The 25,665-nt window shown below is 52.0% G+C and overlaps 2 protein-coding genes across 3 annotated transcripts in view; both read right to left on the reverse strand.

The window, feature by feature from the left end:
• Positions 1-770: 770 nt before the first annotated feature.
• On the reverse strand, positions 771-13,566 carry LOC141996784 (uncharacterized). The gene is made up of 3 exons (XM_074969080.1): positions 13,412-13,566; positions 4,566-4,689; positions 771-2,736 (listed from the first exon to the last, which is right to left on the reverse strand). The coding sequence occupies exons 1-3, from the start codon at positions 13,485-13,487 to the stop codon at positions 1,149-1,151; spliced, it is 1,788 nt and encodes a 595-aa protein (XP_074825181.1). The 5' UTR covers positions 13,488-13,566; the 3' UTR covers positions 771-1,148.
• Positions 13,567-20,646: 7,080 nt separating this feature from the next.
• LOC141996477 (C-C motif chemokine 17-like) overlaps positions 20,647-25,665 on the reverse strand; it is a 30,756-nt gene continuing 25,737 nt past the window's right edge. Inside the window, exons 2-4 of one of the 2 annotated variants that reach the window (XM_074968519.1) lie at positions 23,325-23,483; positions 22,707-22,827; positions 20,647-20,801 (exon numbers count right to left, since the gene is read on the reverse strand). In XM_074968519.1, coding sequence (XP_074824620.1) covers positions 20,711-20,801; positions 22,707-22,827; positions 23,325-23,394 — 282 coding nt within the window. In that variant the 5' untranslated portion in view covers positions 23,395-23,483 and the 3' untranslated portion in view covers positions 20,647-20,710. Of the gene's footprint in view, positions 20,802-22,706; positions 22,828-23,324; positions 24,871-25,665 lie in introns of those variants that run through there. The other variant, XM_074968518.1, reaches the window with a different exon arrangement.

Raw genomic sequence — 25,665 nt, forward strand, 5'->3', positions numbered from 1 at the left:
ACTGTCAACGAGAACAGCTCACCAATCAGACTCCGCATCGGTTCCACGTGAAAAGAAAAATCATTAGATGCTTGGTGTCTGGTGGCTTCTTTGGTTCCCAAGTATCACAATGGCTCTTTTTTATATATACAACAGCGTGTCTTTGTTCTGTAAGATCACATCCGTGCTAGGAACTGGTTAGGTCCAGGGACCACAGCTGGAGGAGAGATTTGATTCGCAATGAGTCCAGTTTTTCAATGTGGGTGCTTAAAGTTAATCCCCTGAATCCATAGTTAGATACCTTAATTCTTGTTTTAGCCAATTTTTCACAGGTGCCAACTTGCAGGTGCTCAGCATTCTGTGAAAATCAGGTCACTAAGTGCTAGAGTGACCAGACAGCAAGTGTGAAAAATCGGGACAGGGAGTGGGGGGTAATAGGCACCTATATAAGATAAAGTCCCAAACATTGGGACTGTCCCTATAAAATCAGGACATCTGGTCACCCTACTACATGCTGATTCTTAGTTGCCTAACGTGGGTATTTAGCTGCCTACATCTGGATCCAGAGGCCTAACTGTAGGCAGCCACATTGGAAAACTGGACTCAAAGCGGTCAGGTCCGGTAACAGTTATTGGCATGGCTGGCCCTTGAAGACCGGAACAGCCGGCAACCAGTTGAGTGACAACTCAGGTATCACTCAAACAGAAGTGAAGCAGAATGGCACCACATGGGGACCCAAAGTGCAGGGAGTGAAGCAGCAGAGAGGTGGCAAGAGCAACGTTTGGGGCCACACTCTTAAGGCAGGGAGAGGATCGAGGGGGCGTAACATTCGGCTTGAGAGCAGCTTGGTTGGGATTTTAGCTGGATCGTGCCGGAATGGAGCTATTCCAATACCAGCTCAGAACCATGCCTTTGACACCGACTGGCAAACAGCGGCTGAGTTCTCTACAACTGCTGTTACCTTTGCATATAATGATGCAAGATAAAAGACAAGTAACTCAAGTTTCCTTAGTGTCTCTCTACCTCGGCCCATTTGCCTTGCATTGTTTTTTGGCTTAGTTCAGTATAAACCTGATTAGTGCCAGGTTTAGCCTCCCTGCTCTCACTTACAGTAATGTCCTAGAGTCCACCTACTAGCAGTAGAAACCCAAGTCCACGCCATGAAGGATTCAGACGGCTTCCATAGCATATTCATTAGTTCGAGAGCGCTGCTGATTAAAGAGCAAGCCTTGTACCATTTCTTTAGCTGACTCTTCAGGGCAGTCTTTGGGCTTTACATACATCCATACAGCGGCACTGCAAATACCCAGAATGCTCACCAGCAAAGCAAGTTTGAGGATGTGGGTTTGGGATGTAGGCAAAATGCTGGACGCCAAGGGACCATCTGAAGGCCCCTCTGCTCTGTTCTGAAGTGTGAAGCTTTTGAAGGAAAGGACTGACGTTTCTGCAGGTGAAATGGATTCAGGAAAAGCGCGAGAAGGATCTTTCTCTCCTAAAGGAGATAAGTAGCTACCTGTGTGAGCATCAGCCGTAGAGTCACTGACAGCATCTCTTTCATCACCACTGTTTGGACTGACAGAAGTACTTTCTCCTCCAGGAGATGTGGGGTGTGGAGTGGATCGGTTGGTGGTATCACTTCCTTTTAGAACAGCTGTGGGTTTCATGGTAGAGTTCTCAGTCACTTGCCCCATAGATGTGAGGCCTATAACAGGCTTGCTGGGAACAGATTCTAGTGGAGAAGGTATTGTCAGGAACGTAGGTGATAACTCGGCAGTCTCAGGGCCATTTACAATGGATGGAGCATCTGAAATAAGTCTACTGGGAGCACTGGCAAGTCCATCAGCTGTTTGATTTCTAGTAGAGCCTACAGAATTATATGTCGGTCGTATGGGACTCTCAAACTCTTTGATGACAGGGGTGGGATCTGAATGAAATCTGCTGGGAGCTGTGCCAGGTATATCAGTTGGTGGACTGGTACGAGATCCTGTGGACTTGTTTCTAGATCCTACGAAACTCTCAGAGCTTTTCATGACAGGGGTGGGATCTGAATGAAATCTGCTGGGAGCTGTGCCAGGTATATCAGTTGGTGGACTGATACGAGATCCTGTGGACTTGTTTCTAGATCCTACGAAACTCTCAGAGCTTTTCATGACAGGGGTGGGATCTGAATGAAATCTGCTGGGAGCTGTGCCAGGTATATCAGTTGTTGGACTGATAGTAGATCCTGTGGACTTGTTTCTAGATCCTACGAAACTCTCAGAGCTTTTCATGACAGGGGTGGGATCTGAATGAAATCTGCTGGAAGTGCTGTCTGGTACGTCAGCTGCTGGTGTTGTAACAGATCTTATGGAAACTTCTCTGCCATTGGCAACCGGCTCAGGGTGGATAGTAGATGGAGTAACAGTCGCTTGTAATGCAGAGGAGGATTTTGTAGAAGACCTCTTGGCCTCTTGCCCAGTCAATATGGCTACGTTGGGCTCCTCCGTCCTCACAACAGGAACATGTATTGCTTGTGAAACGGGTGTGCCAGCCTCGTGAGTGGGCCTGGCCGGAACACTGGGCGGTGTTGGTTTAGAGACGGCATCGCCCACTAATTTGTGAAAAACGCCTGCCCCTTCTTGCACCACGGCAGATTTGACGGTGCTTGAAAGTGGCGGATTCAGAGGGGCACTTGCTTGGTTTAGCTGTCGGACTGCTTCCTTCACCCATCTCGCCTCTGGATCTACACAGAACTCTTTATTCTTCTGAGTGACAAATCTGAAGAGAGACCAGAAACAGCAACAATCACAAGAAACAGAAAGGAAGAGCTGATAATATGCAAAGCCTGGATAAAAGCAGCCATGAGGAAGCTCAGGCTACCTTGGCAGAAGCTAGAGACATTCCATTTTCCCAATGCTTTCTGAAAGTTAAATATAGCCATGTTCTGGTGTACAGGAGATAGAGATCTAATCAGTTCGCATTTGAGTCATGATTTGATGTGATGAATAATTTCCTGAGGATAGACTTTCTTTTTCCTTTTCATTGTTAAAGTAACTATTTTGAAATGGGGCAGTTGACCCGATTTTCACCTGAGGATGCTGTAATGAAGTTAAAAGGGGCTGACTGTGTAATCACATATAGGGTCGGATCCTGTTCCCACTGAAACCGAAGGGAATTTTGCCACCCGCTGCAATGGGAGCATGGCCAGACTGTAACATTAAAGTACAATTCTGCTCTGTAAAGTGGCTGCAAATATGGCATCATGGGGCTCCACGTTTGTGCCTCACTGACGCCAGATTGTTATTTACTATTTAGCACCTACAGGCCCCTACTGAGATCAGGGCTCATGCACAGAACTAGAGACAGTCCCTGGCCCAAAACATTTACCATCTAAACAGACAGAGCAGATAAACAGTAGGAGGGGAAAGAGGCAGGTCACTCGCCAGACAGGGAACAGAACTCAGCTTTCCTGACTAGAGCTGGTGGGTTTTTGACTCAATGCAATTTTTAAGAAATTTCCCCTTTCCTGGGAAATGTTTGACTTTTTGTGCAGAAACCACCCCCCTCCCCCAAAAAACAAAACAAAACAAAACGAATGCCCCAAACCTGAAGAGCTTTCAGCTGGAAACCGAAATGGAAACGCTGTGATTTGGAAATTCTGCCATGGTGCCTCATGGGAGTTGTAGCCTGACTGCCTCATTCCCCCTCCCTCCACCCCCTGGGGCTAGATTCCCCAGCTAGACGACATCTCCCATGAGGCACTACAACCAGGGACTTCTATGGAGTGTGGCATCAAGAGGGGGAGAACAGTGCAACATGGGAGATGTAGTCCATCCAGGGAGCCCAGGCCATTGAGAAAAATGGGAGCTTGAAGCACCCAAACTACAGTTACCATGAGGCACCAAGGTATCATTTTTAAATCAAGACTTTCATATTTTCAGCTGAAAGATTTATAAATTAGAACCACATGTAGCAATTGTCAGGTTCCAAAACCTCCTTCAGATCCCACCCCTGTCATCAAAGGGTTGAGAGTCCCATACGACCTACCTATAACTCTGTAGGCTTTTAAAACAAATTAATGAGTTCCCAGGGGCTCCCAGAGTGGAAGGCTGGACTTGTGCTTACGGCAGAGGCCTACTCTTCAGGTCCTGATTCTGCCACAGGCTTCCTGTATAACCTTGACCAAAACACTTAGGCTTGGTCTACACACTACCCATTCATGTCAGTATAACTACATTACTCAGGGAAAATCCACACCCCTGAGCAACGCAGTGATACCGACCTAACTCCTGGTGTAGACAGCACTGTCGACGGGAGGGCTTCTCCCGCCGACATAGCTACCACCTCGCCAGGAGGGGGAGAAGCTCTCCTGTCGACATAGGGAGCGTCTTCAATAAGCGCTCCTGCCTCACTATGTGTGTGTACAACACTGAGCACGATGGGGCCCTGAGTTCAGCTGGGGCCTGTGGGCAGTTTCCAGAATGTGTTTTGCGCCAAAACGAGGCCCTTTGCAGGATTTTGACCCATTTATTTTCAGAGTTGCAAATTAAATTAATCGATTCTGAATTTAATATTAAAAGAGGACCACATGGTAGAAAAGTACTTACATGATAGCGGCTTTAGGACATGATGGTTCTGTCTTCCTATAGGTCTTCAACAGTTTCTGGGGTATTTTTCTGCTTGAAAATTCGGTGCATAATTTTTTGCACTTCACAGGTGCTTTGGGTTGTCCTAAGGCAAAAAAAAGAAGAAAAAAAAATCAAGGTTAGTGTCAGCTTGTGCTCTGGACGTAACGAAAGCTGCAAATCATCCCCTTTCTCCTCCTGCCTGGAGAAGGGATTCCAAAGCCTGCTATCAAATTTTGCAATCTTAAAATGACGTGTGCTGCATCAGTGAAAACAAATCCTGGCAAGCACGTTCTCGTCAGGGCTATGTGAGTGCTGTAAGAATGGAGGGAAAGACCCTAGCAAAAGCATGTGAAAACAAAAGATACTTGAGCCATCATTAAATAAAAGCCCCCAGTGGGCTCTGGATGGATGCGGAACGCACAGAGATGCTTGCTTGCGGGTCCGCAGTTCAAATCTGAACGGCATCGTCGCTAAATGCCCCAATAACAACTATGTGGGTAGAACCAGACAATCACCACACTCCCAAACGAACTCACACAGGAAAATGATAAAAGACAAACACATTGCATCACCTGGGTGTGAATACTTCTCACAAAGAGGTCAGACCTAGCGTGTCCTCAGCCTCAAAGGAAACCTGCACAGCACTGTCAAAAGATTAGCCTGGGAGTTTAAATTCATAACTACATGAGACACTAAAAATCTTGGACCGAATAGAGCAGGGCTGGGCAAACGTTTTGCCCTGAGGGCCACATCTGGGTATGGAAATTGTATGGGGGGCCATGAATGCTCACGGAATTAACAATCCAGGTTCAAACGGAGACAACACAAGGTTGTTTCAAAATCAAACTGCCGTTTTACAAGATTGGACTCACTGTGAAAAAACTGGGCCCTCTCTCTAGCCTGGATTTGTCGGGCGTCAGCGTCCAGTCATAGGAACTCACTGAAATTCACCATTCACCTGAAATTCACTGCTCTCAGAAATCGCCTCCCAGGTAGATCCTGACAGCCCACAACTGAGTCGCCTCTGGGTGCTGGGAAAGTCACCTAAGCCGACAAGTAGCAGGCACCTGGGCTTGCACCTTCCAGGCTCTGATGGTGCGTGAGGAATGTTTGTGTTGGGCTGCCGGAATAACATCTGTGTCCTCACGCCCATCATGCAGGAGCACTGGGCGGGCAGAGCGAGGCAAGCCCCTGACCCCACTCCCTGGCTGGAGCGCCGGAGCGGGACAGTGGAGCTTGAGGGGCCGGATTAAAAGGTCTGACGGGCCGGACGCAGGCACCCCTGGAATAGAGACACTGGATTTATGGATTATTACAACAATCTATAGCTCACTAACAAGCCTCTCCCCCTTTCCTCCCTCTGACTGGAGGGGTGTTAACGGGCCACTTCACCGTGAATGGTCCCTTGAGATAAGCGGTAACTACTTACGCTAAACACTCTGTTCCCCCTTGTATTTAGGGGTGACACGTCCCTTTCCCAGCCCTGCAGAAGAGCTCTGTGTAGCTCCAAAGCTGGTCTCTCGCACAACAGAAGCTGGTCCAATAAAAGATATCACCTCCCCCACCTCGTCTCTCTTGGTGGCATTTGTGAAACAAATTAAAGGGTCTCAGTCCAGTTCCTAGCAGCTCGTGCCTTAGTCACAAAAGCAACTGCTCCAGCGGCGGTTGGGTGGCCCCTTTGTTGGCCCCCTCGGCACAAAGGTGGCGGAGGATGAGGGGCTCTACAGGGCAGGGTTGAGGCCCGATCATTGACGGGGCAGCATGAGGTACACGTGCTCCATTGCTGCCAATCCTGTCCATAGCCTTTTCCCCGGCAATGGCTCCCCTACAGACAAACCCACCCACCTCGTCTCTTAACGTAGGGTTTTCACACAGGTGCCTAGCGCCATAGCGCGTACGTCTGCCAAGCCGCTGGAAGGGTGCCGCCCAGACGGGGTCGCCGTACCGGCGCTAGCTCCGCTCCAGGTAGCGTGCTAAAAATAGCTGCGTGATGGCAGTGGCTGAGTCCATGCCCCCGGGGTTGGGCAGACTGGTACTCGGGTGGCTCGCCTGAGAAGGTGTTCGTGCCGTGCCGACTATGCGGTGATTTTTCGCACACTAGCTCGAGCCAAGCACCGTCTGTAGGCACACGCTCAGTCTCTGCGCACTCCCTGGGATCTGGGGAAAGGTGCAAAGCACACACCTTTGGCGACCTTCTCTGAGGTTTCCCATAACGATCGCCCATGCTGAGGTATTAACATGCTAGCCGTAGAAACCACACGCGTCGCCTTTCTAAGACACGGCTACTGAAAACATAACGCTGCACAAAGAGCAGCTTGCTCAATACGGGCCAAACGGTGCAGTCCCTCCTCCCACCGGGGAGACTTTACTCCTGCAAGTGGGCCCAGTGACTTCACTGAGGCTACTTGCGTGCAACAGAAGCAGCGGTTGCACAATGAAGTGTTGTGTGTGCCTTGGACTTAGAGCTTGTTTGGATTGGCATGTCTTCCGCGCTCCCTTGAGGTAAATTAAAAATCTTTGCTTCAACCCAGTAACTTCCTCATGGTCATTTTTGTTCCTGAGTTGTCTGTTCGTTCCTGTGAATTAGTTAAGCCGAGGCCAAATAGTCAAAGGGTCTTCCTTCACGATCAGCACTAAGGGGCGGCTAGGCTGGGGTGTCTGGTTTTATTCCATTTCAAGGAAGTTATACAAATATCTCCTGTAGTAAGTGCAACAGAGGCATCAAACATTCAACATCAAGGACCACATTCTGCGACCGCAGGGAGGGACCCTTTGGCAAGCGAGAGGATTGCTCACAGAGTAACGTGCTACTCCACAGGAGCAAGGTCGGGGGGAGGGCAGGGTCTGACCCTTAGCCAGTGAGGTACGTCTGCAGTGGAATGAAAGACTCTGCGGCTGGCCTGGTGTCAGCCGACTCAGGCTCGGGCTGCAGGGCTAAAAATTGGCTTGGACTGGAGCCGGGGTTCTTGGACCCTCCCCCCTTGTGGGGTCCCAGAGCTCGGACTCCAGCCTGTGCCTGAACATCTGCACAGCAATTCTGCAACCTGAGCCAGCTCTTTTATTGCTGTGCATACATCCCCTGCGTGCACGCCCGGAAAGTAAAGTATGGCTTGCCGGGGGGGAGGTGATTCGAATTGGGACACGACTCTAAGGGGTTGGGCTGTTTGCTCTCCACAGGTTGTATCTGTCTGGCTGAGCCTGGCTCTGTAAGCACTCTGCAGCCTATATACCCCAGCGTTTAGCTCTCGGTGTGACCGTGGATGAGTAAAGATGACCATTTGTATCATCAGTGCTACTACTGTTACACAATTGCGACAAATCTTGTGCAAAGTACGTCATGTAAGGTGTCAGTGGAAAAGTTATTATTTGCTAAGTATGACGATCCTGCTTAAATCCATGTATCGTCTTTATATCTAAAGTTATGAATGTATTTGCATCTCAGATGTGTTTGTTCCTGGGTGACACCTCTCAAATAGATATACATCAAGGCTAGACAGCTCTGTGTTGGTGGGCCATCAAGGACACTCAGTTCTCACAACGGGCCATAAAAGAAACTCATCCTGTCCAGATAGCTCTTCCCGAGGATGCCTCAGACACCAAGGGGGCCAATGGCCAAGCCCTGTGAGTCAGCCAACCACGTAAGGACATGTGATATGTTCATGTGACCCTGGACTCCATCTTGGGCCAGGAACTTTCCACCAACAGGGGTGTGGGGCTTTGTTTGGGACAGTAATTTTTCCATGCACATGGCAGAGGATATGAAAAGACACCTGAGACATTGCTGGTTTGTTTTCATTTTATGCTTCGTTTCTCTGGACTGGATGTCTAACTAGGATTGAGCTGAATGATTCCAGAGAGACTTTTGCAGACTAGTAGTTTATTCCATCATGGCTACAAACCTGATATAAGACCTTTGCAATCACTTGCATGTATATGTTTCCTTTAACCATTCATTAAGACAGAAGTCCACTTTTGCTACTGGCTTGGTGTAATCTAATGCTAGAATAACTACCAGTTTGGGGTGAGTCTGTCCTATTGCTCAGCAGTCTATCCTGAATCTAGTATTCTCAGCTGTGCCCCACTGAGTATAGATTAATCTGTCCCCCCTCTTCCCAGCCAGCATTACTGGGGATGTTCTGAAACTTGTGGGGATACTCACAATTACTCCCACTGAGCTAGGGTCTGTGCTGGCCCCTCAGGAGCTGCTGTGCCGACAGAAGAGAAGGAAAGGTGGCTTTAAGCTGAACTGCCTGGATAGTGCCTGCTCCAGGGGTTAGTAGCCAGTGGGCTGCTCCAGGACCCCCACAATTCCAAGTGCTACAGCCCCACCCCTTTCCAACTCCTCCTGAGGGCTGCAAGGCGGCAGTGTAGGATGGTATGCCAATCCTTGCCAGTGGAATCCTCTCTGGGGCCATTGCAGCCTTTCGTGGCACCCCCTGAGCAGTGGGGGACCAGAATCTGAGCCATTCTTTTTACCATAAGTAGAAACAGGCCTGACCCAAGCCCCAGATCTGAACCTTCCCCTTCCATGAACTTTGGGGAAAGTGCGGATCTGATTCTATACTGGCCCCTGTCGCTGCAAAGCGAAAACCCTGGCTCTGACATCCCCCAGCTTTTCTTACTCTGGCCCACAGCGCAACTTGGCAGTTTGCTCCTCTTTCTGTTTATAAACATCTTGACTGGAGACGTCACAAGGGAAGTCAGACACACTACAGTCTTCTGCAGCTGCCTACTGGCCCTGGGCAGCATAATTATGGCCAAGAAGGACAGAAGTTGCATTGTGAGAAAAGGAGGAGATCAAGATGATGGAAGGTTTAAAAATATTTAAAGCAAAACAAAATCAAATGCACACCCACATGAACTGGATAAAGCCCTATGGGATAGTCCTGCAGAATTTAATAGAACATGAGAACCTTTCTACAGGGGTTTTGAAATATCTTATTGATTGAATAGAGAAATCTACCCCTGCTCTAGAACTCTGTAGAATGGTTCAAACTATAAGATTCCCAACCTGGAGGTCATGACCACCCTGCCTTGCCCAGGCCCTATTGCTAGATGGGGTCCCACTTAGTTGGGTGGAGGGATCTTGGGATGGAAAAGAGAATAGCTCAGAATCACTGGTTTAGATAAACCTCCCTGTTAAATCCTAGATAGAGCCCACAAAATGACTCTTTATTGAAATGCCTCTATGAGGAATATCACAGAGATCCCTGCTACTTCTAGCGGGACACAGCTTTTGCAATCCTAAGAAGAACAGCGAAAGTAATAGTCTGGTATGTACCATTATATGCAGCCAAGGATTCTGAAGGTCCTGTTATTTCTCAGTCTCTACACCAGCTCTTCTGTGGGGGCCCCCGGTAAAAGTTTAGGCTCCATTCCTGTTGAGCTAGGATTGTCTCTGATTACCCTTTGTGACAAAGCGGGACTGTTCATAGTGTTTCCTCTGAATAGTGTGGGGGTGCCTCAGTTTCCCCGATGCAGTTCTTAAGTATCTAGGTGGTGGGATAAGGGTGTATGATCATTGCAGAGCCCTAGAGGGCAGGTGTGTGCAGGGGTCTGGACACAGAGCATGGCCGACACCCTGTTTCCTGGCAACTGATGGCCTGGCCCTTCCCCCCTGCAAGGTGAGAGCTAAAGGGTTGGAGAACAAAGGAATCAGGTGACTTCCTGGCCCGGGAAAGGGACAAAGCCCAGAGGAGAAGGGGCTGGAGAGAGTTTCAGTTTGGGGCTGGCTGGGGACATGGAGTGAAGTGCAGACGGGGTTGTCTGGCTCACTGCCTCCCCAAAATAGACCCGGCTGAGGGGTCCTGTTCTCTGCACCTACAAGCTCTGTGTTAGACCATGTTCCTGTCATCTAATAAACCTTCTGTTTTACTGGCTGGCTGAGAGTCACCTCTGACTGCGGAGTCGGGGGGGCAGGACCCTCTGGCTTTCCAGGACCCTGCCTGGGCGGACTCGCTGTGGGAAGCGCACGGAGGGCCAGAGGATGCTGAATGCTCCGAGGTCAGACTCAGGAATGTGGAAGCCGTGTGAGCTGTGTGTCCTGCAGACAGTCTGCTCCCAGAGAGGTGACTTCCCCAAAGTCCTGACTGGCTTCATAGGGAGCAGCTCCAGAGCATCGCCCGGGGACTCAGTGACACCCTTGTCATGCGATACGCAGCAACGCACTTCTTCAAGAAGGTTCCTCAAGGAAACCAGCCTTGAACCCAGCAGACGACGCTGCCTCTTCAAACCCGATTACATTTCTTTAGATCCCTATTGGCTTCAGCCTGATTTACTTCTACTGGAGTTTCCCACCATGGAGGGGGGGCAGGCAGTTATATGGCTGTGTATACACACTCAGTCCATGTTAATTTTTGTATGTTCGATAGATTCGACTCATACCCACATTCAGATGTCACCAGCCTCCCTGTCACATATCACCTTACTGTCCTGTAATATTCTTATGCAGATAATGGGCCACATTTTCCGGCCCTGGGATGCACAAATACAAGCCTTTACCATGAGCCTGTGAACACCACTGTGCTAACTGAATGCCCAGAGGACCAGTTATCCCTAATTACGTGTGGGCCAAGGTGCATGCTCTTTAGGCACCCAGATGCACACCCGTTCTTGCCTAGGGTAGATCTGAATAGCCAGCCCAGTGGTTTTCAAACTGTGGGTCACGACCCAGTACTGGGGGGCGGAATGGAAGGCACTGGGTCGTGGCGGGTCTGGTCAGCACCGCCGACCGGGCCGTTAAAAGTCCCGGCGGGGGCGCTGCCCGGCGAAGGCAGGCTAGTCCCTGCCAGTTCTGCCCCCGCGCTGCGCCCTGGAAGCGGCCAACAGCCGGTCCGGCTCCTAGGCGGGGGGGCCACTGGGAGCTGGGGGGGGCAGTGCCTGCGGGCGAGAGCTGCACAGAGCCACTTGTGCGCCTCTGCCGAGGAGCTGGATCGGCTGCTGGCCGCTTCCAGGGCGCAGCGCGGTCTGCGGTGCCAGGACAGGCTGGAAGCCTGCCTTGAACCCTGGCTGTGCCGCTGACCAGGAGTCGCCCAAAGTAAGTCCGCACCCCAACCCCCTGCCCCAGCCCTGAGCCCCACTGCTTAACAGCCTCCCTCTTGCTGCCACTGGCCCCTTCCTGCACCCCAAACCCCTCATTCCTGGCCCCACCCCAGAGCCTGCACCCCCACCCCAGAGCCCTGACCCCCTCGCACACGTCAACCCCCTGCCCCAGCCCTGAGCCCCACTGCTTAACAGTCTCCCTCTTGCTGCCACTGGCCCCTTCCTGCACCCCAAACCCCTCATTCCTGGCCCCACCCCAGAGCCTGTACCCCCACCCCAGAGCCCTGACCCCCTCGCACACGTCAACCCCCTGCCCCAGCCCTGAGCCCCACTGCTTAACAGCCTCCCTCTTGCTGCCACTGGCCCCTTCCTGCACCCCAAACCCCTCATTCCTGGCCCCACCCCAGAGCCTGCACCCCCACCCCAGAGCCCTGACCCCCTCCCACACACCAACCCTCTGCCCCAGCCCTGAGCCCCCCCCAAACCCACAGCCCCCTCCTGCACCCCCAAACCCCTCATTCCTGGCCCCACTCCAGAGCTGCACCCCCAGCCCAGAGCCCTGACCCCCTCCCACACGCCAACCCTCTGCCCCAGCCCTGAGCCTCCCCCAAACCCAGAGCCCCCTCCTGCACCCCCAAACCCCTCAACCCCGACCCCACCCCACATCTCTCACCCTCGCACCCCAACCCTTTGCCCCAGCCCTGAGCCCTCCCCAAACCCAGAGCCCCCTCCTGCACCCCCAAACCCCTCAACCCCGACCCCACCCCAGAGCCCTGACCCCCTCCCACACACCAACCCTCTGCCCCAGCCCTGAGCCCCCCCAAACCCACAGCCCCCTCCCGCACCCCCAAACCCCTCATTCCTGGCCCCACCCCAGAGCTGCACCCCCACCCCAGAGCCCTGACCCCCTCCCACACGCCAACCCTCTGCCCCAGCCCTGAGCCTCCCCCAAACCCAGAGCCCCCTCCTGCACCCCCAAACCCCTCAACCCCGACCCCACCCCACAGCTCTCACCCCCGCACCCCAACCCTCTGCCCCAGCCCTGAGCCTCCCCCAAACCCAGAGCCCCCTCCTGCACCCCCAAACCCCTCAACCCCGACCCCACCCCGCAGCTCTCACCCCCGCACCCCAACCCTCTGCCCCAGCCCTGAGCCCCCCCCAACCCACAGCCCCCTCCTGCACCCCCAAACCCCTCAACCCCGACCCCACCCCGGAGCTCTCACCCCCGCACCCCAACCCTCTGCCCCAGCCCTGAGCCCCTCCCACACCCCAAACCCCCCATCCCCAGCTCCGGTGGGTCGCGGGCATCAACAAGTTTCTTCAACTGGGTCCCCAGAAAAAAAAGTGTGAAAAGCACGGATCTAGGCAATCTTTCAGCTACTTTTTAAAAAAATTTCTGTTTAACATTACAAGCCTTGCCTAAACTTTCTGTTTTGTCTGCCTCTGGGTGTAGATCTGATACGCTGTGTGTCTGACTCGCCGTGCAGCAGCCCTGACACTCAGTGTGTGTGCGTGTGTGTGTGCGTCCGACGAATCCTGAAACTTTCTCTTTCCCTCGCCTGACTCAGAAAACGAACTGTAGCCCGGGCGTGTTTGGATTTCTTCGCTGGGCCGGCTATGCCTCACGCCCAGAACACCGGGCCTGTTCCTTCCTTAAAGGAATCTGTGCTTTCTGCAACAACACCACAGAGCAGTACCATTAATCAGCTTCAACCGCAGCTCTTTCCCCCCATCCCAGGAAACCCGGCCTTTCCTTCAGCACTTTCTACTTCAAAGCAGCTCACCTTCGACTCGGTTTTCCACGGTCCAGGTCACCACCAGTGCAAGCAGCAAGAAAGACGCGATAGACGTGCCCTTCATCTTCAGGGGCCAGCGGCAGCAGGAGGGGGGCGGTTCAGCAGGTCGTGATTTCACAGCGTTTCGCTCGGCTCCCTCTTAGATCTGGACACAGCAACAGCAGACCTCCAAAGACGAGAGGCAGGGTGCAGTGCCCGGCCTTTATTGAACATATGGTTTCAATTTTGGTTTTGCGTGGGTGTGCAGGCTGGATTTACCACCCCCCCGCTCCTGTCCCGTGACGAAGTGAGGAGGGGAAAACCAGGGTTGGGAATGTGGGTCGGTGGAAGAACAGATGGCTCCGGGAATTTCCCAGTGTGTCAATGACATAAACTGTAAACCCTTTTCCTTATAGCAGGGCACTATCAAATCGGGAGCTGGTGACCGAGGGCGGTAGAAATAGCTGGTATAAACTGACAGGGAGTCGAAGGAGACGAGTTAATTTATAACCACCGACCCTGTGGCCCAGTGTCATTAATGTGAAGCCGGGCGGCTCTTCCTGGCTCTCTGCTCGCTATCCTCATTTCAAATTTCAGCAGAAAGCAGAGTGTTTCTCCCTCTTCCCCCTTTTTCTGCAAGGGAGGTTGCGGGTGGAAGCCCCATCACTGGAGGTTGGACGAACACCTGTTTCAGGGGGTCCTCCAAGCAGGGCCAGCATTAGACTCGCTGGGGCCCAGGGCAGAAAGCCAAAGCCCCACCGCATGGGGCTGAAGCCTGGGGCCCTGAGCCCCGGCACCCAGGGCTGAAACTGAAATCTGAGCCATGAAGCTTTGTGGGGGGCCCTGCGGCGTGGGGCCCCAGGCAACTGCCCTGCTTGCTACCCGCCTAATGCCGGCCCTGGGTTTTATATGCAGAAAACCAGTTGCTGCGGCACAGGTGGGCCGTGGAGTTTTTGTAGCATGTTGGCGGGGGCTCAGAAAGGGAAAGGTTGCGAATCCCGGCCAGAGAGCTCACAGCCTAAGGGCACAAAGGCAGGGGAAAAGGATAGAACATACCACCCATGGGATGAAAAAGATTAGAGGCCTGGCTTATTGGATACACGGGTTGTTAGCTTTTAAGGTGAACCATTGGCCCACATCCTCAGGGGGTGTAAAGCAGCCTAGCTGCACTGAAGCCAATGGACCGAAGCTGATTTACACCAGCGGTGGCTCTTACGTTCTCCTCTCCCAGTTCTCTCTCCATGATTCTTCCCGCTCACCTTCCCCCATGCGAATTCCCAGCTCCAGTTCCCATGTGCTTATTCCCTCCCTCCCTGCAGGCCAGCAAAGAAAGGGCAGCTTTGATGCAGATTCTGAAAAGGGCGGGGGGGTTTGTCAGACTTGCTGGACAGCTGTGGTGTCAGACTGAGACCTGTGCACTGAAATCTCACCACATGGCAGTGGAAACCTCAGCACCACTGCTGCTGTGGTTTGTTACTCTGGCAAGCGGCAAACTTTAACGTCTGGTGTGGGGTTGACTAACCCACTCACATGTGGTTACCACTGGGGATGGTGGGGAAGTGGAGCACTTTAGTTTTACAAAAGCTCAATTGCCATCTAATATCTGCTATAGAAATCAACCCTCTCTGATGCACTGCAACCTTGTCGTGGTGGAGAGGCTTGTGTGGGCTAAAGACCCTCAGAGCTACGTTGTCCGGAGCTTTTATACTCCCGGTAGGGTCCCACTTGGCGAGCAGGCCTGAGGCAAGGCTCCTGACTAACCGTGGTCCAAAATGGCTAGAAAAGGTGCCCCAAACATAGGCTGTCTCACACTCTTCCGACTGGATGGCCGTATCCAGTGGGATCACTCAACTCCGCGGCGGAAACAAGAGACAGAAGACAGCGAGTTTCATCACCTGGAATGTCCGCACCCTTATGGACTCTCAGCACGGTGAATGCCCAGAAAGAAGAACTGCCATAATTGCCAGAGAACTGGCAAGACTCAACATTGACATTGCAGCTCTTAGTGAGACCCACCGGGCTGATGAGGGCCAATTCAAAGAGGATGGAGGTGGCTACACCTTCTTTTGGAAAGGAAAGCCACCGAAGAGCGAAGCAGTCACGGGACTGGCTTTGCCATCAAAAATGAGATCGCCAGTCAGCTTATGGAGCTTCCCATGGGGATCAACGAGCGTCTCATGACTCTTCGGCTCAAGTTTAGCAACAACCTATATGCCACAGTCATCAGCGCATCCGCCCCAACACTCGATGATGAGGAAGACAATCAGGAGCAGTTTTATAGAACTCTCAGTGCAGTCCTCACAGCCACACCTAAGACAGACAAACTCACCCTCCTGGGAGATTTCAGTGCTAGAGACGGACAGGATTCCCAACTCTGGAGAGGGACAATAGGCAAAGAAGGGGTGGGAAATGTAAACCCCAATGGTATTCTCCTCCTCAGCAAATGTGTGGAGCGTGACCTGCTCATCACAAATTCCATCTTTAGGCAAAGTCACAAATTTAAGACCACCTGGAAACATCCTTGGTCCAAACACTGGCACCTCCTTGACTTTGTTGTAGTCAGAGCCTGAGACTATACCGACGTCCATAAAACACGAGCTATGAGAGTTACCGATCTCTGTTGGACAGACCGTCGATTCGTAAGTTTAGTCATGTACCTGCAGCTCGCTCCACCACACCACAGACACCCAAAGACTAAGTGAAAGCGGTACAACTTCAAGACCAAGCCAGCTGTGAGACAGTCCACCACCATCTGTCTGAGAAACTCTCTAACCTGCCTGACATCATCATTGACATTTGAGAGCACTGGGATCAACTTAAAAACACCATTCACAATGCATGTGCTGAAACCATAGGGTATTCCATGCATCGGCACCAAGACTGGTTTGATGAAAACAACGAGGAAATCCTAGCATTAATTCAACAGAAAAGAAATGCATTCTGTATCTGGCAAAATGATTCCTCTAACCAATGAAAACTTGAGGCCAATCACCTGCTTAAAGCCAATGTCCAAAGGAGACTATGTGACATCAAAAACAAGTGGTGGCAAGAGAAGGCGTCTGAGGTGCAGGGTTTCATAGACTAGGATGACACAAGAAGCTTCTTTCAAACAACAAAAACTATACATGGGCCAAGCTCCAAAGGCGCAACCCCCTTACGTTCTCAGGATGGCTCCACCCTCCTCAAGGACAATGCAACCATTAAACAACGCTGGAAGGAGCTCTTTGAGAGCCTACTAAACCGCGAATCCACGGTTTCTGAAGACACCATCGAGTTTATTCCACAACGCTCAGCAATGGAACACCTTGCTGATCCCCCCCACCTCCTGAGGAAGTCCAGCATGCCATCACTCAGACAAAAAATCACAAGGCTCCAGGCCCAGACAGCATCCCAGCTGAGGTTTTTAAAGCTGGTGGAACAATGCTCCAGCACAAACTTTGCCAGTTCCTCGACAAAATCTGGACCTACGAAGAAATTCCACCTGACTTTAAGAACGCCAACACTGTTACAATATTCAAGAAAGGGGACAAATCTTTGTGCAGAAATTACAGAGGTATTGCTCTCCTTTCCTTCGCAGGGAAGATTCCTGCCCAGATCCTACTAAACCACCTCCTCCACCTTGCCGAGGAACTCCTCCCCAAATCACAGTGTGGCTTCAGGCCATCCTGAGGCACAACGGACATGATCTTCGTGGCAAGACAGATTCAGGGGAAGTGCAGAGAGCAACACCAGGAACTGTTCATGGCATTCATCGACCTAATCAAGGCCTTTGACTCAGTCAATCGTGATGCCCTATGAAAGGTGCTGTGTAGATTTGACTGTCCCCAGAAATTCATTTCCATCATCAGACTGCTCCATGATGGGATGACTGACACCATTCTGTGCAACGGCTCAGAGACCAAACCACTCATCATTCGTACCAGTGTCAAGCAGGATTGTGTCATTGCTCCAACACTCTTCTCCATTTACCTTGCCGTAATCCTGATTCTCGTCCGTGACTGTCTTCCTGACAGAATTGGGATTGAATATCGTATGCATGGCCAACTCCTCAATCTTCGACGTCTCCAAACAAAATATAAGATCACGAGAATTGCCATCACTGCATCCTTCAATATGCAGATGACTGTGTCATTCTTGCACACACAGAGGTCGACCTGCAAAGCACCCTAAATCTTTTTGCTGATGCCTATCGCAGCCTGGTCTCTCTCTCAACATCGGGAAAACCAAGGTACTCTACCAGCCCTCACTTGCACAAACTACTCTTCATACTCTACAAATCACCATCAGTGGAAAACCCCTGGAAAATGTGGACCATTTTCTGTACCTTGGCACCTACTTCTCCCAAACAGCCAGCATTGACACAGAAATTGAATACAGGATCCGCTGTGCCAACACCTCTTTTGGAAGACTACTTAAACGAGTCTTCAATGATCGGGATCTGCATACAGGCACCAAGATCTTGGTTTACAAGGCAGTTGTCAATGGGTGTGAGACCTGGGTAACCTGCAGACGACATCTCAAGCGACTGGCGTGGATCCAGCAGCGCTGCCTCAGGAGGATTCTCAGGATCAGCTGGGAAGACCGACGCACTATCAGCGTTCTCTCTGCACCCAACATCAGCAGTATAAAGAAGCGCAGGTCATGAAATACCAACTCTGCTGGGGTGGCCACTAGGTACATATGCCCGACACTCGCCTCCTGAAGCAAGTGCTCTTCTCTGAGTTAAGTCAGGGAAGAAGGGCTCGTGGAGGGCAGCGGAAGCATTTCAAAGCCATACTGAAAGTACATCTTAAAAAGGAAGGCATGAACCCAACACACGGGGAGGACTCGGCATGGAACAGAACACGGTGGCGCCACACCATACCCCAAGCCACAGCTCACTTTGAGGAGAACAGACGTGCTCATGAGACAGAGAAGCGACAAAGGAGGAAAGAAAGGGCACAACACTCCAGCCAACAACTATGTCTCCTCCCAGATTACACCTGCCACTTCTGTGGGGAAATTTGCAGGGCACGAATTGGGCTTTTCAGCCACTTAAAAACTCACCAATGAACCCCCTTGGCAGTCATCATCCTCGCATTGAGGGATAGCCAAAGAAGAAGATAGAAATCAACATCTCACAGGTCCCCTAGTACCAGCCCGGTGACCAGGAACTCAACAGACCAGGCCATGCATGCCAGGAGGTATCCCTGGGCTCCAGTGAAACCCCCATCTGCCAGCTGCCTGCTCTATCAGCTCTCCCTACAGCACAGCCTGGTGGCGTACATCCCCTCGGGTCTATCTTGTTGTCCTAATTTAGACTCCTAGAACCTGGGTGTTATGAGGCCCCCATGACCCATTCAGCAATGGGACGTGCTCTATTCAGGTGAGAAGCTGGGTCTTAACCAAACCCCTGGATCTGAAACCAGGGTTCAGATGTGAGTTTGCTGCTTTATTTGTATGCTCAGTCTCAGCTGAACACCCCTGCCAAACACCATGAATTATGGGTAAATTTGGCTTGGCGCCTGATTTCAGGCACCAGCATTCGGGAGCGTTCAGATCCAGCGTTCTAAGAGCCAGGAAGACCAGATCCAGATCCAGGTCATGTGAAGCAGTGTCCATGTCACTGCACAGCTGGAACCAGTTATCCTCCCGACTGGCAGCCTCAGCGGAAAAGCCATGGATCTACTGATGCAAGAGGACTAAACAAACCTCTCTGCCCCCTACCGATAGGCCTTCCAGATCGGCCATGCTGGAGCTTGGCTTGCTGCCAGGCATGCTGTACCTGTAGGGTTGCCAACTTTCTAATACCAGAAAATCGAACTAGTTGCCTAGTAATCGCAGTCAGAGCCAAAGTATCATACATTTCTCCCCGCCTTTGTCTAGCTATGTTATAAACTCTTTGTTGCAGACTCTCGCTTTTTATGTGTATGTCCAGCGCCCACTACCCTGGAGCCCTGATCTCAGTTGGGGTCTCTAGGCACTCATCAACAATTGCAATAATAAATAATGTGGAAGTATATGTGTTAGTGCAAGCCAGATGTGTACACATGAACACCCGTGTGTATCTGCATGTAGGTGTGGGAGTCAGTTACTACAGATTGATTGATATAGGTATCTGGACAGGTGTGCATTTCTGAGGTTGTGCTCTATGGATTTGTTTTTGGCCTTCAGGAGTGGGCCTTTAATGGACCCACTACAGCTGTGATAATGTGTGGCCCTAACGGAGGCAGGGGCAATGGAGTGAGCGAGGGTGGGGCCTCGGGGCAGAGGTGGGCAGGGGCAGGGCAGGGGTAGGTGTGGGAGGCAGGACAGGATGGGACGGGAAGGGATGCAGTGAGGGGGATGAGGGTGCGAGGGGATTGGGACGGGGAGGGATGTGGGAATGGTGATGCGGGGGAGTTGGGATGGGGAGGGATCCAGTGAGGGGGATGGGACGGGGAGGGAGGCAATGACGGGGATGCAGGTGCAGGGGGGTTGGGATGGGGAGGAATGCAGTGAGGGGGATGGAGGTGCGGGGGGGGTTGGGGTGGGGAGGGATGCAGTGTGAGGGATGGGGTGCAGGGGGGTTGGGACGGGAAGGAATGCAGTGAGGGGGATGGGATGGCGAGGGATGGGGTGCAGGGGGTTGGAACGGGGAGGAATGCAGTGAGAGGGATGGGACGGGGAGGGTGCAGTGAGGGGGTGGGGTGGGGGGGTTGGGACGGGGAGGGATGCAGTGAGGGGAATGGAGGTGCGGGGGGGTTGGGGCGGGAAAGGATGCAGTGAGGGGCATGGGGTGGGGGAGTTGGGGCGGGGAGGGATGCAGTGAGGGGGATGGGGCGAGGGGGATGGGGCGGAAAGGATGCAGTGAGGGGGATGGGGGCGCAGCCCCATTCCCAGCACTGGGAGACGGGGATACAGACACCTCCAAGTCCTGGGGGCCGGTGATGGGGTGACAGGCGGCAGTTGGCCGTGGGGCACGCGCCCCAGCTGGAGCCCAGCCACGGGAGGAGCGTGAGGAGAAGGGGGCCCCCAAAACTGGACCCCTGGGTCCTGTGTCCCCAGGGCTGAGGCCCCAGCACTGAGGGGCAGCTGAACAGTTCCTCTCAATGTCTTACAGGCCCCTGAGGCCACATGACCCACCCAATTGTAACAATCCATCAGTGAGGACAAACCCGGGGCTTAAAACGATTGGTCAGCACTCTCTGTACGCAGAGGGCCACAATGACACACGACACAACTGGTTCCAAAAAACTAAAGATTTAATATATGTAACAGTCACGGGTATTTTACATAAATAGAGCAGGGCCAGCGGGCCCCTGGGAGTACAGGGGCAGCTGTGCGAAGTTACTTCTTTTTCCTCAGGCGCTGGATTGCAGTTTGTACCCACTTGGCCTCTGGATCAGCACAGACTTCCCTGTTGTGGAGAGTCACAAACCTGCAATGGGGAAACATTAGGGAGCTCGGTTATTAACTGGTGAGCGAGATCGGGCAGTGTCCTACCCTGGAGCCAACTTTACAAAGAGTTGTGCAGATGTCAGGGGTGTGACTCCCAAGAAATACACTGAAAGGAAACCGGGGTCTGAATAAATCGGTTTTACTGCTTCGCTGCCAGCCTCTGCTGTCGTATTTGTGCTGCTCATGGCATATTGCTATAAGGCAGCCCGGGAGAGGTCTTTTGCCTCATGTACCTGGTGCACTAACCAGCTGTCAGCTGGCTCGCGTCTGCAGAGGACTGAAGGAGGAGAATTTCCCTGGCTGCCAGGCGGTAACATTAAAATACTTTACATTTCTATGGCTCCTTTTACCTGAGGATCTCAAAGCAGACTTCATGCTACCCCTGTGAAGTACTGTAGTTACAGATGGGTAAACTGAGGCAGGGAAAGGTTAAGGGACCTGCCCACAGCTAGCGCAGTGTTTCTTCATCCCAAACCAGTAGGCAATGCTTTGACAACTTCGTAGTTATAACAGTCTCTAGCTCATGCAGCACCTCCTATCCCAACACGCTTCACCCCAGACACATACGCTCCCGCCACTGGATTGCAACAGCTGAGTCCAGCACACAGCGGTTCAGGAAAGGAAGCAAAGCCTGGTCTTAGGGGCTGAGTCTCCTCTCACAGACACTGGTGTCAATCGAGAGTAACTCCGTTGACGTCTGTAGAGTCATGTGTATGTGAAAGGAGAATCGGGTCCTTTGTGGCTGAGTGAAATTACCCAGTTGGTTTAGGCAGGCTGAACGGAATAACTCAGATTGAAGTCTGTCTGGGGTCCAGTGGTTAACACCCTTATCTTGCCAAAGTGCCACGAGATCTCCATTGACCATAAGGGGTCCGCACCTCGGTTTCACTCCTCAAGCCCTTCTGTCTGATCTGAAATGTCCCCCTTATCAGGAAGCCAGAATAAAGGAGAATCTATGGCTACTTCTGACAAGGCTGCTGCTGCTGAATTGGGCCCAGCTCTAATGAGCGTGCGCCCTTTTCGTTTACTCTGCGCTGGTTGGGTCAGGAGTGTAGCCGCTGTGTCTTTAACACCTCTGAAGAGCCTCTGGCGTCTTTGTCACACCCCCTATTGCACAGCCCTGTGTACTGGGACGGTGCCTTAAAAATAGACAAGGAGGATGGGGGGGAGGGGGCGATTAGGGAGTCGGCCTGGCTTGAATTCCCTGCTCTGCTTTATGTGAAGCTTTCACGTAGCTGTAATTAGTGCGCTGCTACTTAAACAGTGTCTTTACGGTAGAGGAAGGGAAGATAAGGCAAGGCGTGGTTATAGCAGATGCCTCCAGGGCTCAGTGTATATCACAATGCATGAGGCACCCAGCGCGGCACTGCCTGGAAAGTCATGTCGTTCCCATAAAGTCCCGTTTCATTCGGGTAACTAGTGAGTCTTGACCTGAGCAGTTCCACTGCTTAGCCACATGGGCAGAATGGTCATCAGCAAATCAGATCCCTCTTTTCCTCTGTAGGGTAAGAATTAATCAATATCGGCCCTTGAAATTGTTCCATACATTTGCCTTTTTTACAGTACAATTAATAAAATAATTATTTGATTTACACTTGGGGCCTGATTCGCCTCTCAGTCACACCAGTGTCAAGTCGGAACGACTCTGCTGAAATTAATCAGTGTAAATGAGGAGCAACTCCATTGGAGTCATACGGCTGCAAAACCAGCGTGAGATCGGAATCAGGCTCCTCATTACTTAGTGAAGAGGGCAGTTTCCTGGCTAAGTGACCACAGTATGTGATCCTTCCCCCTCACACTTGCACAAGCTGCATGTCCCTGACACACACCTATTCTATCCTCTGTTCACCATAAAGCGAGGCCTGACTGACTGAAGGCTACTTACACCACAGCAGGTCTCCTACACCCTGAAGAGGTCCTGTAGAAACTCCTCAGGTTAACAAAACGAATAGGTCCCTTCGTGACGCTTGCGCAGCAGGTTGTGTCTTCCGGGATACCTCTTGGAGCTTTTGGGGGAAAGGAAACCAAATGAGAAATAATTTCACACACGTTACATCTCTCTAGTGTCCCCACCTTGGTGTAGACGGAAAAGAGCCCGTACTACGAATTCCGTTCAAAGACAATAATGATGACTTGCAACTACATAGCATCTTCCTAGACAGAAGGAGCCCCAAAACAGCTGGTGAGGGAGTGCCAAATTCAACTTCCCTGGTAGAAGGTGTTTACCCAGCATGCTTTGCTACCCATGATGCTGAACACGCTCCTCCTTCGTCCCTACCCTGGGGGCTGCAGGAAGGGTGGCATAAGAGCCCTGTAGGCCATTACAACACCTACTGGGGAGATCTGGCCATTTTCCAGGCTCTTTGCATCACAAAGCAGACAGAATGGGCTATCGAATCTGGCCCTGGAAGTATGATGAGGCCCTCTCTCACCACGACCCCAACAGCACCTCCCCGCACTCCCCACAGCTCTTTGCTGAAAAGGCCCGGCAATGCCCACTGACCTGCATGGGTGCGCTGAAGGGAAAGCCCTAGAAGGAAAATCACCAGAAGAGCTGTGGTCAGGCTGTTCATGATTCTGGGAGGTTTCTCCTCGGCTGGAGAGCTCTGGCCCTGGACTGTTTCCCTGGATGGCTGGGATGAACTGACAGCCTTGGACAGAGCTGCGGAATTTAAACCTGCCCGTGAAGATGTGCAATTCACCCTTTCCCCGGAGTTTGGAGAACCCTGACTGCATTTCTGCAGAAAGCTGAATCTGGTCATTCTTAGAACTCAACCTTGTTTTCCCTTTGTCTGGAGTGAGTCATGACCACGACCATGACCGCACAGTACCAAAGTATTACAATAGTCTTATAACGGAGTCCCAGATAGTCCCCCTAGACACTAGGTCTATCTTGCTGCGATCACAAACTCCTTTTGAACCTCACCTAGGGTTAGAGCAGACTCTGGCACTGCACAAAAATCCTCAAATTCCTCCTCAGAAGCCAAGCTACCACTCTCAACAGACAAAGGGTTGAAGCCATCGCCCTCCCGCTCCCCTCCCCTTCTCTCCCCCCTTTGCCGCTTTCCCTGCTGTCCACAGCCAAAGCAGGAGAATCAGAGCCATACTCTCTCTGGTTGCGTTATGATATTAGGCTGCTTAGACCTGGCTGAAATGTTATTACCGATTAAAACATCAGCGGGCAGCAAATTTCTGATGCCTACGATTAACAGCCCCTTAAAATCCGCCCACTCAGGGCGAATGTTAGCCAGGGGCACAATCACAGAAAATTCATCCAAAGCTAGAATATTTCAACTTTCGCCAGGAAGTCTGTCCTTTTCCCCTACCAAACTTTCCTTAACCAAAGTGACTTGCGATGCCACATCGCTCCAGCCTGTACACTCGGTGCTATTCACTCCAGCATTCTTAAATTCTTCACTACCTTCCCAAGACTCAGTCCTAATATAGTTTATGAGGCCATTCTCCTCCTCTACAATTTCCTCTGGGATCACAGTGGTAGCCTTGGCACTCATGGGGGGGAGGTTGTGGGTGCAGATTGTGGGGCGACCTTAAGTTTGGGGCAATTTGGTTTGACATGGCCAGGAGCCAGACAGTGAGGGCAGGCTGCCTGCCTCCCCTTAGGGCAAGGGGTTTTAAAATCCAGGCTCCCTTAAGGTTGTTTAAGAAAGTTGGGATTAGGTTTATTCCTAGACCCTCCTTCTTCTTAACCTGGGAAACAAGAGGATTTCCCTTCCCTTGGGGTTTGTGCCCCCATGAGCCCTTGACTCATCAGCAATGTCTGCTGCCTCCGAAACTGGGGAAGGCTTTTGGTCACGGATGGCCACTTTTACCTCATCAGTGACTGTCCACAACAACTGTGCGTGTGCCAACAGATGGAACAGGTTTTCATAGTTACCTTCAGCACCTGCCCCCTTATCCATTTTTTCCATAACATTACACGTCATGCACATATTTGACAAGAGTGACGCTGTCAAACATTTTAAGATTTCTGTACTTCAGCTGACGGGACTCAGGGGTAATCTTAAACCTTTTCAGTACCATAGGTGCCGACTCCGTGGCAGCCCCCCTATCAGCTCCCCCCCGACACACCTCCCCCCCAGCATCTCCTGCCCGCCAGTGGGCCCCACAGATCAGCGCCTTCCCCTCCCTCCCTGTGCCTCCTGCCCACCGCAATCAGCTGTTTTGCGGCCTGCTCCTGGGGCAAAGTCTGTGAGCAAAGCTCTCGGCTCTTGATTTAAGGCTCTCTTTTTTATGGGATGTTCCCCTATTTTTGCATAATTTCTGAAGGCCTTTTGTGTCAAGACCCTCATATGAACACACACACCCTTGCCTGGCTGCTGCCGGCTGTGGAGCAGTGACGTGCATCCCCAGGGCTTGGGGTGCAGTGGGATCCCGCCTCCTCCCACCTGTCAGCTATGCTCCCTGCTCTGGGCAAGCGCCACGCAGCAGCAAGGAAGAGCCGGAGCAGGAGCTGCCACCACCACCAGAGGAACAGGAATAGGGAGTGCGCTCAGCCACGCAGTAATGGCACCTCCAGCCACTGCCTTCAGTGCTGCTCCTCTGTCGCCAGGATCTCTGGGATGCAGCCAGAGGACTTCCGGGACCAGAGTCAAGCCGGGGCCATGTGCACACAGAAAAGCAATAGGGCTTGGACCCCAGGTCCTAGCTTAACATGGGCTCAGACCCGCCAGCCCTGCAGGGTCCTGGGACCCTAGGTCCAATCCCTAGGTTAGCACAATTGGTGTGTGGACGCAAGGGGGGGGGTTAGGCTTGAGCCCGGGCTTCCATTGCTGTGTAGATATACCCTAAGACTGTCCAGTCTGTCCTACCACCCAGGCAAGCTG

Source organism: Natator depressus, chromosome 12, assembly GCF_965152275.1.
Source record: "Natator depressus isolate rNatDep1 chromosome 12, rNatDep2.hap1, whole genome shotgun sequence".
NCBI classification, from domain to species: Eukaryota; Metazoa; Chordata; order Testudines; family Cheloniidae; genus Natator; species Natator depressus.